The 11,316-nt window shown below is 39.5% G+C and overlaps 2 protein-coding genes across 3 annotated transcripts in view; one reads left to right on the top strand and one right to left on the bottom strand.

Annotated features, from left to right (window-relative positions):
- Nucleotides 1-48: 48 nt before the first annotated feature.
- On the bottom strand, nucleotides 49-5,191 carry SAMD15 (sterile alpha motif domain containing 15). 2 transcript variants are annotated; one of them, XM_087724846.1, is made up of 3 exons: nucleotides 4,711-5,191; nucleotides 1,758-1,856; nucleotides 49-551 (listed from the first exon to the last, which is right to left on the bottom strand). In XM_087724846.1, exons 1-3 carry the CDS (start codon nucleotides 5,065-5,067, stop codon nucleotides 252-254), a joined length of 756 nt encoding a protein of 251 aa, XP_087580972.1. In that variant the 5' UTR covers nucleotides 5,068-5,191; the 3' UTR covers nucleotides 49-251. The 2 variants fall into 2 exon arrangements, with proteins under 2 accessions (XP_087580972.1, XP_087580964.1); XM_087724838.1 differs by having other exon boundaries at nucleotides 4,721-4,892.
- Nucleotides 5,192-5,240: 49 nt separating this feature from the next.
- Nucleotides 5,241-11,316, top strand: part of TMED8 (transmembrane p24 trafficking protein family member 8) — a 22,174-nt gene continuing 16,098 nt past the window's right edge. The window contains exon 1 of the mRNA XM_014068097.2: nucleotides 5,241-5,563. Coding sequence (XP_013923572.2) covers nucleotides 5,410-5,563 — 154 coding nt within the window. The 5' untranslated portion in view covers nucleotides 5,241-5,409. The remainder of the gene's footprint in view (nucleotides 5,564-11,316) is intronic.

Raw genomic sequence — 11,316 nt, 5'->3', positions numbered from 1 at the left:
AGGACAAATGGTAAGACTTCATCATAAATGCCAGTAAGAACAATCCTCTGCATTCACATATAACTTTATTTTGCATTATGTATGTGCAAAAATTTCTGTTTTGCATCCATCAGTAAGCACTTTCTCTAGATACCAAGTTTAGGATTAGGATACTGGTTAAACACCATCCATATACAATTTTGTTCCCTGTGAAAACTGCAGAAATACTTACAATATAATATCTGAAATATGTGAACAATAAACACTTTATATTATTTTGAGAAAAATGAACTTGTTTGTTGTAGTTCTTCATATGGTGTAATTGATTCAACTTCATATGATGGAGTTGAAGGCTGCATTTCTTCATATGGTGGGGTTGGAAGCGTTGGTTCATAATCTTGTAACCTTGCTTCTTGAACAAACTGAGAATAACTAAGAGCATCACTGCGCTTTCCAGTTCGAGACTTTTGTTCTAAGAACAACCCCATATTATCTCGAGGCGGGAGAGAGATACTTCTTTCAAAACGGGGCTCCTCAATTTGCAGCAATTCTCGTACATGCATTGAAATTTCCTGCAAAGAAAAAAGAGGGGGGGAAATCTAGAAAACAATCGCTATGTTCATTTTTCTAAACCTACACAATTGTCATTTTAGTACCCAGTAGGAGGTGGCTGGCATATAATGGACAGTAATCCAGTGCAGTATACACTATCATATAAATGCACCGCTGTTATGTGTAGTTTTAGTTCTTAATCTTTTATATACCGAAAGGCTTAAAATGGGTTTTGCCACAATAAAGAAACATGGTCACACAAATCCATTTCATTCTTAACATTCACAAGTTAAACATCTACAGAGAAAGTCAGTACAAAACCACAAAATTAATAAAAAGTAAAATCATCAATAGTCAACAGCATCATGGTAACATCCTATGATGTTACCCGCCCGAGTGTTGATTGTTGAATGAAAGTTGTGTTTTATTATTTTTCTTTTGTTCACATTTTGTTTTGTCTTTTGATACTGCACCCCCTCCCCTGTGATTGTAAGCCGCCCTGAGTCCCCTCAGGGAAAAGGGCGGCCTATAAATCTTAATAAAATGCTAAAATGCTAAAAAAAAAATGCTATCTGTGTGAACAAAAAGTATAATTAATAGATTCTCCCATATAGGATCCTTTTAGTTTAAAATAACTATATGGGTTTTTGTTTTTGTTTTGTTCAATCACATGCAATTCTCAGAGACTCCCTTGGCAAATTCCTAAAGCTTTTTTGGCAAGATTTTTCAGAAATGCTTTGTCATTGCTCCTTCCTAAGACTGAGGGAAAGGTAGTAGCCTGAGGTCACCCAGCTCACTTTGTGCCTATGTAAGGGAGTAGAATCCATGGTCTCCTGGTTTTTAGTCTGAAGCCTTAAGCACTGCACTAAACGGGCTCTCTCATATTATTTATTGATTAGATTTTTACCCCACCTTTGTTACTTTATAGGTGATTCAGAGCAGTGAACATGGACAATATCTTCCTTCTGTTTTCCCCTATAACAACAACAACCCTGTGAGAAAGGCTGAGCTGAGAAACAGTGACTGGCCCAAAGTCACCCACCTTGCTTTCATGTCCAAAGTAGAACTCGAGCTCAGAGTTTCCTGGTTTGTAGGCTACTATCTTAATCACTATACCATACTTATGTACTATTATAAAAAGCTGGTATACAGCTCTGGCATTATACAATATATTTTGTGCCTAGTAATATCCTTCACCACCAATGCAAATATATATGTGCTCTCACCTTCATATGATCAAAGTCAGTAATCCCAAGCTGTGGCAGATTTGAACAATTTACATATATGAGTTTGCGTCCTGAGATAAAGTTTGTGGTAAAACACTCCTATTTAAAATAAAATAAGAAATATTATTAATATTAGCTTCAAATGTTCCATTCTTCCAATAAACTAGCTAGCAGCACCTACAAAAATATGAAAACATGATTCATGAATATTCAAAAGACAATTTTTGGGATATTTACATTTTTAAAATGCCTCTGAACTAATTGTTATACTGCAGTAGATTGATAGACCAAATAATCTAGCAATGGATGGCACTCTTCAGTGATTTAGTAGTTCCAATTTCCCCTTATTGGTTATCTTCTGTTTCTTTTTTTCTTTTGCAATACAACACTATAGACCATTACAACACTCAAGTCAGTTCTGCAAACCTTAAGTGTTTCCCTCTTTATATATCATATAGAAAGAATCCAATAACTGAAATCCTTTGTGAATAATTATTTCACCATCAAGGTAATCTTTCTAGGGATATGACCATGATGTGAAACTAAATTCTACATCTTCCTAAATTCATATAACATGACATTTCTTAAAATGAATCTGTTTAACAAAACCAAATAAACCATGTTATAATTAGTGCATTAGTGCATAAGTGCATATTTTATAATATAGAATAGAATAAGAGAGTTGGAAGGGACCTTGGAGGTCTTCTAGTCCAACCCTCTGCTTATGCAGGAAACCTTACACCACTTCAAAAAAATGGTTATCCAATCTCTTCTTTAAAACTTCCAGTGTTGGAGCATTTACAACTTCTGGAGGAAAGTTGTTCCACTGTCAAGACATTTCTCCTTAGTTCTAGGTTGCTTCTCTCCTTGATTAGTTTCCATCCATTGCTTCTTGTTCTACCCTCAGATGCCTTGGAGAATAGTTTGACTCCCTCTTCTTTGTGGCAATCCCTGAGATATTGGAACACTGCTATCATGTCTCCCTTAGTCCTTCTTTTCATAAGACTAGACATATCCAGTTCCAACAACCATTCTTTATATGTTTTATCCTTGAGTCCCCTAATCATCTTTGTTGCTCTTTATTTTTGTAAGCTTGGAGTCATTGTAAGTTGGGCAACCATAAAATGTTTTAAATAAATTAAATTAGTGCATGAGTGCATATTTGGGTAAGCCCATAGTCATCGTGAATGAATTGGACAGCCACATACATTTTCTAAGCAAACAAACAAACAAACAAACAAACAAACAAACACACAATTAATCAAGTGACTGAATAAACCTCCATCTCATTTGTCTTTTGTCTCTCATCTCATTCAATGAAAAAATGAAATTTAGTGTTATTTATGAAAAAAATACTTAAGTTTATCACTTCAGATCAATGTACAAAATCTGTAAGAATCCGAATAGTCACAAGGATAGCAACCAGGAGGCACAGAATACAGGTGGTCCTCAACTTACAACAGTTCATTTAGTGACAGTTCATGACAGTACAATGGCACTGAAAAAGTGACTTGTGGCCATTTTTCACACTTATGACTGTAGCATCCCCATGGACACGTGTTTTATATTGACAATTGACTCACATTTATAATAGTTCCAGTGTCCCGGAGTCATGTGATCCCTTTCTAAGACCTGATAAGCAAAGTCAATGGGAAAACCAAATTCACTTAACCATGTTACTAATTTAACAACTGCAGTTGTTCACTTAACAAATGAGGTAAGGAAAGTTGTAAAACAGGAGAAAACTTGATTAACAAATTTCTCACTTAACAACATAAATTTTGAACTCAATTGTGGTTGTTAATTGAGGATTACCTGGATTCTGAGCTCTCACTCAGCCTTAGCTGCACTGGGAAGTGGAATGTATTAAAACATGACACAAATTTCACCCTTTGTTTTATAACACAACACCAGGGCAAAAGGGGGAAGCTCACATTGGGATAGCTTTATTGTATTACTGCTGCATTGTAGAACTGATTAATGTAGGTTATTTTTGAAAATCAGCAAATCCTTGCCTCAAATAATGCTATTTTTCTTATGGATGCACACATTATGCTGAGCAGTATATTGTTTAACTGTAATAAATCACCAGCGGTAGGATTCATACATATGAACCCACAATCTATGTATATACAGTATACTATGTTTATACAGACCATAAACTATGCATCTAATCTGGATTCACCAAACATGCTAAAGTGGATCAAACACTGTTTAAATCCAGTTTGAATCCAGTCACTGCAAAGCAACATTTTATTTATTTATCTATTTATTAATTTAGTTTGTCAAACATATACAAGATAACAGGTATAAGTATAAACATGAACATGAACACAGGAAAGGGGTCAGTGGTGGAATTCAGTTTTTTTTACTACTGGTTCTGTGGGCATGGCTTGACTTGGTGGGCATGGCTTGTGGGAATGGCAGGGAAAGGATACTGTAAAATCTCCATTCCCTCCCCTTCAGCTGGGACTTGGGGGCAGAGAATAGATGGGGGAGGGGCCAGTCAGAGATGGTATTTACCGGTTCTCCAAACTACTCAAAATTTCCAGTACCGGTTCTCCAGAACTGATCAGAACCTGCTGAATACCACCTCTGAAATGGGTATGAATAAATGGGGACAGTAAGACAGGGACGGTAGGCACCAGCGCTTATGCACGCCCCATTACAGAACTCTTAGGAAAAGGGTGAGGTCCACGCTAAACAGTTTAAGGTTAAAGTTGGGGGGGGTGAGGTTTGATTTACAATAGTATGTGTGTGTCCACGCTAAAGAGTTTAAGGTTAAGTTATTGGGGGGGGGGGGGGTTGAGGCTTGATTTACGCGTGTGTGTGTGTGTGTGTGTGTGTGTGTGTCCTAAATAAGCCAGTTTGGGACCTACTGGGGTGGGGGGGAACTATGGCTTAATATGAGCTGTGAACTAGAATATCCTCCCCTTCTGCTTGCAAGGAAAACCGGCCTTAACTTGTATTGAGGGAAGCCCAAACCGCCGATCCATTCAGCCACCTCCTCGGGGGTCCAGGATAAATACAAAGGACCAACGATGATGGGAGTTTTGACTTCGGCTTCGAGCAGCGATTCGGCTTCGAGAATTTCGGATGCAGCCGACGGCCGGCTGCTTTCTTTGACCGAAGACTGAGATTTAAGGGGAAAAGGACGGCGGCGGCGGGGTGGCGACTCGGCCTCTTCCTCCTCCTCCTCTTCTTCCTCGTCTTCCCACTCATCTTCTTCTTCTTCTTCCTCCTCCTCCTCCTCCTCCTCCTCGTTTTTATCGTCCGCGCCATGAATCCGCACATTCGAGCTACTGTCCATCGTTCCGACGACCGCAGGGGGAGCAATGGAGGAGGAGGGGAAACTTTCCCGGTGCCATGGCAACGCGTCCTTCCTGGAGAGCGATCTCCATGACGACCGGCTCTTCCGGGAAGGGCCGCCGTTTTCCCTTTCCTCGTTTCGCTCTCTGTCATCGGGAAACGCTCCGTCGCAGCCTGACGAAGACCGCTCTCGTTCGCGGCCGGATTTAGGCGGGAACTCCGTAGGGCGGAGGCCTGAGGAGCGGCCGCTGTCAGAGGAAGCAGAGGAAGCTCGGCTTTTCTCGGCTGTTTCCGGATTGGTTCGCCTCTCCTCGCTTTGGGGGCTTCTTTGTCTCGCTTTCCGATGTCGGGCGAAGCGGCCGCTCTCGAGGATACCCAGTTGAAAGCCTCCGCGCTCGGAGGCCGGGAAAGCGGAGCCAGCGGGGACAGTTGCTGCCCTAGCGTGGCCGAAGAGCAAGCGAAGTGTGTGGCGGCTTTGCCGCTCCCACCTCCACCAGGTACTTTCGGGACGATTGTTAGAAAGGAGTGGAGGGGGAAACCGTTGTGACTGTCGGGCCTTGAGCTTCCCCGTTGGGCCGAGGATCCCGCAGGCAGAAGGTCAGGGTGGGCTCGAGAGACGCGAGTGAAGAAGGGGTTCTTCGCCACTCAGTTTCCTCCTTGCGACCCTGCAAGGCAGGAATTCAACAGGTCACACCTTCCTGGCAGCAGGGCCACGTGAGATGCAGCCAACCGTCCTCGATTTCCTGTGTTTGGCTGACCCCTTGCCTTCTCTGAGGGAAAGTAAATGTGGCCTTAGGGACTGAGATCCGGTGTGTGTGAGAGAGAGGGGGAAAAGGAGAGGGAGAGGGGAGAGAGGGAGGGAGAGAAAGAAAGGGAGTGGGAAAGAGGGAGGGAGGGAGAAAGAGAGGGAATTGCCCTTTCCTCCTTTCCCCTGCCCACCCAATTTGAATGTGCCCCTTTCATGCAGTGTTTAGCAGCACATTGTAATAGGCCACGGACGTAAATAACCCTTATTAGAATAATGCCTTTAGTTAGGATGGAGCAGGTGTTTCCCTGGAAACTTTGTCACCTGGAGAATCTTTTACTTCCAGGCCATCTTGTCATCTTGCTCTGTGTTAATCTCTACAGAGAAGCTGTATGCATGTGGGGGAGTTGATTTATTAGAGATGCTTCTTGTATTTGATTGATGAAGTATAAGAGCAATTTGATGGATGAAGTATAAGAGCACCATTGAAGTATCCTTGGACATGTTGTGTCTATATTTTAATGGAGGGATTGGTGCTTCTTCTGTATTCTTGCATTTTGGTAGCCTAATGTTGAACCAAAGATAAATTTGCATTGTAATGATAAGGTCAATGTCAGAAAATAGGAGTCAGCAAATAACAAAACCATACCCACCAATGAAGAAATTTGAGGGAGAATATCATCATGTATCATGTTGTATTTATGAGCCGAATAATAATATGACTGACATTTTTCTTTCAGTAATGGTTTTATATTGTAACATTGATAATTTTGTTTGTGAGAGAATTCTCCCTTGTGCATTTTTTATGTTTTCCCCTAACATACCAGCTGTTTTATAATTAGGCTAATGTAGCTTGGCGCAACTGTTGCATCATGTAATAGAGATAAAACTATTAGTTATTTTATATACCAGAAGCTATTGCTTTTTTCCCTATGTAGTCACAATATGTCAGTTAAGTACTGTTTTCACTAATTTGAGGTTTGAAGAAACATGAAATTAGCGTCTGGCCTGAGGTTTTATATGTGATTTTCCAAAGCAGTAGTCTCCAAACCTTTTTGACAGTGTAACAGTGGTGGGTTCCTTCCGGCGTTACTACTGGTTTGCTGAGCGCACGCTTCGCTTACTAATACTAATAAATAGCAGTTTCTGTCTTTCATGGCATTAAAATCAGCTTCAAGAGATTATTGCTCCACTACCATGAACAAATTAGGCAATAGCAGTAGACTTATATACCGCTTCATAGGCCTTTCAGGCCTCTCTAAGCGGTTTACAGAGAGTCAGCATATTGCCCCCAACAATCTGGCAGATATAGGAAGCCATTGTATTAGCTTTTCATTTAAGGATATGAAAAGGATAACCAATTTGTGGATAATTTCTAACCATTTAAATTATTTTAGTGCAAATTGTAACATTGTTTAAAATAATGTTATTGCTTTTAAAATAAGATGAGAAAAAAGAAAAAAAGAAAAGATACACAAAAATACATACTTTTAAAAAATGCACAACAAATGCATAAAAATGAATGAAAAATTACAACAAAAAATAAAGGATAATATGCTGTTACAATAAACAGATTACATAATTATTTAATATAAACACTAGATATGATGTGTGTCCATTTCTAATACACTTATAGAACTGTTACGTTTTACCTACTTTATTTTGTATAAATGAGTCTAATATTTCATTATATTTGTTCATGCAAAGATTTCATCTATAGGCGATTTGCTCCTAAGTAGCAAGTGCAATCAAATCTTCCATCCACTGAGTAAATGAAGTAAATATTTCCAATCCTGCCATATCAGTCTTTTAACTGTAACAAGGGCACGAAGAATCCATTTACACTGTCCTGTTGTTAAATTCCATGTACTAGGTATATAATTCAACAGTATATTATCTTCTGAGAATTTTAACTTTTGATGCATGCATATATATATATTACACACACACATATAGTATAGTATATAGCAGTGTTTTTCAACTTTTTGTGTGCAAAGGCACACTTTTTTCATGAAAAAAATCACGAGGCACACCACCATTAGAAAATGTTAAAAAAATTTAACTCTGTGCCTATATTGACTATATATAAAGTAATTTTCCCACGGCACACCTTACACTATGTCACGGCACACTAGTGTGCTGCGGCACAGTGGTTGAAAAACACTGGTATATAGTATATATATATATACAGGCACACATATATATACTTTGAACCTCATTTGAGGTGCTGTATAAATGGGGATGTTCTTATGAGACTATTCAATATTTATGGTGCTTGTTTAGTTTTGTCAAACCTCTATCAATATACGAAAGATATTGCAAAATGAAAATATTAGAAATGAATAGAGTGTTGAATAGTAATAAATCTAGACTAATCTTCTTAACCTTGCAAAAGTTTTGGATTTTGAAATATGTTCCAGAATTCCCAAGCAGGAGACAAGTTGACTAAGGATTATAGAAGCTGCAATCTCTGTACATTTGGAGAACATGTGATTGGAACAGGCTGATGTAGGGTATTTTTGCATGATATCTTTTCTCGTTGCCGAACCACAGTTTGTACAAAGCCCAATTTGGGGGATTTGGAAGACATATTAAACCATGAGCTAGCATTTTGAGTAGGTTAAAGTGTGGATCAATGGCTCCTATCTGTTTGAGGCCAAAAGGCATATTTGACAGTTTAAAAGTATACGTCAAAGTATTGTTAAAAGAAAGAAAGCTATTGACATAAATAGTGTTTGCCCTACAAATTGAGTGCCATAATCAAACACACTCTAACCCCCCCAGAAATTTATTAATGCCCAGTTTGACTTCTTTCCATGCAGATAAATCCTGTCCCTCCCTCCTCTTTGACAGATGGAGACAAAGGTTATCTATACAGTAATTGGACCAATACACTAGAATAGATTATATATTTCTGGGGAAAATATTCCCTAATTTTGCATAAAAATAAATAAGCAAGATAATTAATCAGCATAATAAGCATGTTGTTGAAGGATCATATGATGGAATGTATGCATAGATGAGGCCCTGGGGATCAGAGGAGATGGGACCCAGGTGTGGATGCAATGGACATGAGAGGGGGGAATATGAATTCTGATTAAAAAAAATTCTCTTGTCTTCATTTTTTTGCCTTGACAATTAAGCTTTTTCCTGTCTCTCTCAGAGAGGTGGGGAAGGAGGTTGCTGCCTCAGACAAAAGTTTTAAACTGCTTTTACTTTTCTCTGCAGAAGGAGGGGAGTCGTGGGGGAGCTGCCTCAGATAAAACTGTTTGTTCTTTTATTCTGCTCTGCAATAGGAAGGGGTGGGGGTGGAGGCTGCACATTAACAGCAAGACAGAAGTTAGCACCTTAAAGCCACTAGCCAGGATATTAGGAACAAGAATAGCTCGCTTATAAGAAAAAACCCCAAACCCACATAACTGGCACACTTTGCAAGATATCCGTGACCTTGGATAAAAAACAGGTGACGTGACATTTAGCTATTTAACATAACAAGCATAAGGGTTTAGGAGGGGCTGAAATCCAAATAACCAATTAATATTATCTGTTATGCATGCATTATAGGGGAAGGGCAAAGGGTTGAATGTGACCGTCTCTTGACTATAAAAACTGCTGTTAGATTCTAATCTTGGCCCTTGGTTAGCTTTTCAAACCAGTGTCCTTATATCTTGGTACCAAAATAAAACTATAATTCTGTATCACACCTTGTGTCCGGTGACTTATCTGCTTCGACACCAAGCAAGGGCCCAGTTTTGGGGACAACAATGTCACATTTCCCCTTTTTATTTTCTGATAAAAAGTAAATATATAAAAAATATATTGATAACTCAATATATTTGTGCATGTAACTATTCAGTCCTACTAAAATACTTTTAGTTTTTAATACCAACAACTTTTCCAATGAAATAATTTCTGGCTAATCTTTGAATTTTGATGTTCATAAGAATTAAACCAACCTGTCTCAAGAGGGTGAGCTCCGGACCTAATCCAGCATTAACAACTCTACTCATGTGGTTGATAACTGGGTTTATTAACCTGGACTAAGGCACACAAATGAGTTCCAAAAAGCAATAAGCACAAGACAGATGCAATCCGGAAGTAAACTCAGCACTGGAAGCATCCACAGTTATGTAGGCGAGCCACACCCTCCATCGGCGCAGACTTTGCCTAGAAGGCACCTGTGTCTCAGATTGGCCATTCGGATCTATATATTTGTGTGTGTGTGTGTGTGTGTGTGTGTGTGTGTGTACACTTTGAATGTACACTAATCGTTAAATGAATTTCGTTGCATACAGATCTGCAAGGGTCACCACCTCCAAAATACACTACATAAACATTACAAAATAAATACAAAATTATGCACATACCCACATATATTATGTGACACAAAGAAACAACACAGTTTTGTTTAGATGTATACATGTACATGGTGAGAAAAACGAATGTTGCAAGTTTACCAGATGGATGGCATAGGGAACAAAGCTGTTACAGAATTGGGTAGTCCTGCTAGAAATACTTTGAAACCTTCTCCCAGAGGGGAGCAACAGAAACCGCCCATAAAGTGGGTGTGTGTGGGGGTCTTAGATATGGGCTTTCTAAGCAAGAAAATATGATAACCTGAACCAAATTATTGGTACCAACGTGCTTAGGTTATATGCATTTGTTTTGTGACTATTTAGTCAACCCCAAGTCCACCCAAGCTGTACATCAGCTGGAAAGATGACACCCAAAGATGAGCTGCTTAGAGAATTCCAGAAGCAGCAGCAGACATGGGAAGAAGATCAAGTAGAGGACGACAGATGAGATGTACCATCAACAGATAGCTGAGGTAGCAGATATTAGGAAATCCTACCAGTGGAAAGACACTAAGAGACAGCACTGAGGTATTGATCATTGCTGCATAAGTCTCTAAACACTAAATTCATAGACACAAGGGTCTACCACATTAGTCAGGACCTGAGGGCAGACTATGAAGAGAGACAGTCCAACACATAGTTGCAGGGTGTAAAATGCAGGCAGGAGAAGCTTACACTGAATGGCATAACCAGGTATTGTGTACAGGAACTTCTGAATAGTGTATGGACTAGACTTTCAAAAGTCCAGATGGAAGATTCCACAGAAAGTTCTGAAGAATAACAGGGATTATCTTGTGGGACTTCCGGATCCAGACAAACAGGCAGGTACTGGCTAATCAATCAGGCATCATGGTGGTAGATAAGAACCAGAAGACAACAGTAGTGGTAAATATAGCAGTGCCAAGTGACCACAACATCAAGAAAAGGGATATAACAAGTTGAAGAGGTACCAGGTCCTAAAGGAGGAACTAGGAAATATGTGGAAAATAAAGAATGGTCCTGTTGGTGGTAGGAGCAGTTAGGATTATTACTTCTAAGCTGGAATGGTGGCCCCAAGACATTGCAGGAACAATATCAGAACTCTGTCCAGAAGAGATCAGTCCTAGGAACAGTTAACAATATTGTGCAGCACACGCAAACTCCCAGATTT

This window comes from Thamnophis sirtalis, unplaced genomic scaffold (genome assembly GCF_051295495.1).
Source record: "Thamnophis sirtalis isolate CommonGarterSnake01/CBP01778 unplaced genomic scaffold, rThaSir2_p1.2 scaffold_1, whole genome shotgun sequence".
Lineage (NCBI taxonomy): Eukaryota > Metazoa > Chordata > Lepidosauria > Squamata > Natricidae > Thamnophis > Thamnophis sirtalis.
The sequence above is the reverse complement of the archived record's forward strand: the minus strand, read 5'-3'. Positions and strand labels throughout refer to the sequence as shown.

Bases quoted from the DNA above. Each gene is read 5' to 3' on its own strand.
- SAMD15 (XM_087724846.1), bottom strand. From the start codon at position 5,067: ATGGACAGTAGCTCGAATGTGCGGATTCATGGCGCGGACGATAAAAAC. The intron at 1,857-4,710 runs GTTTTCCTTGCA...TATTTTAAATAG, and splicing joins CTCAATACAAGTTAAGGCCG to GAGTGTTTTACCACAAACTT. The intron at 552-1,757 runs GTGAGAGCACAT...TTTTCTTTGCAG, and splicing joins CTGACTTTGATCATATGAAG to GAAATTTCAATGCATGTACG.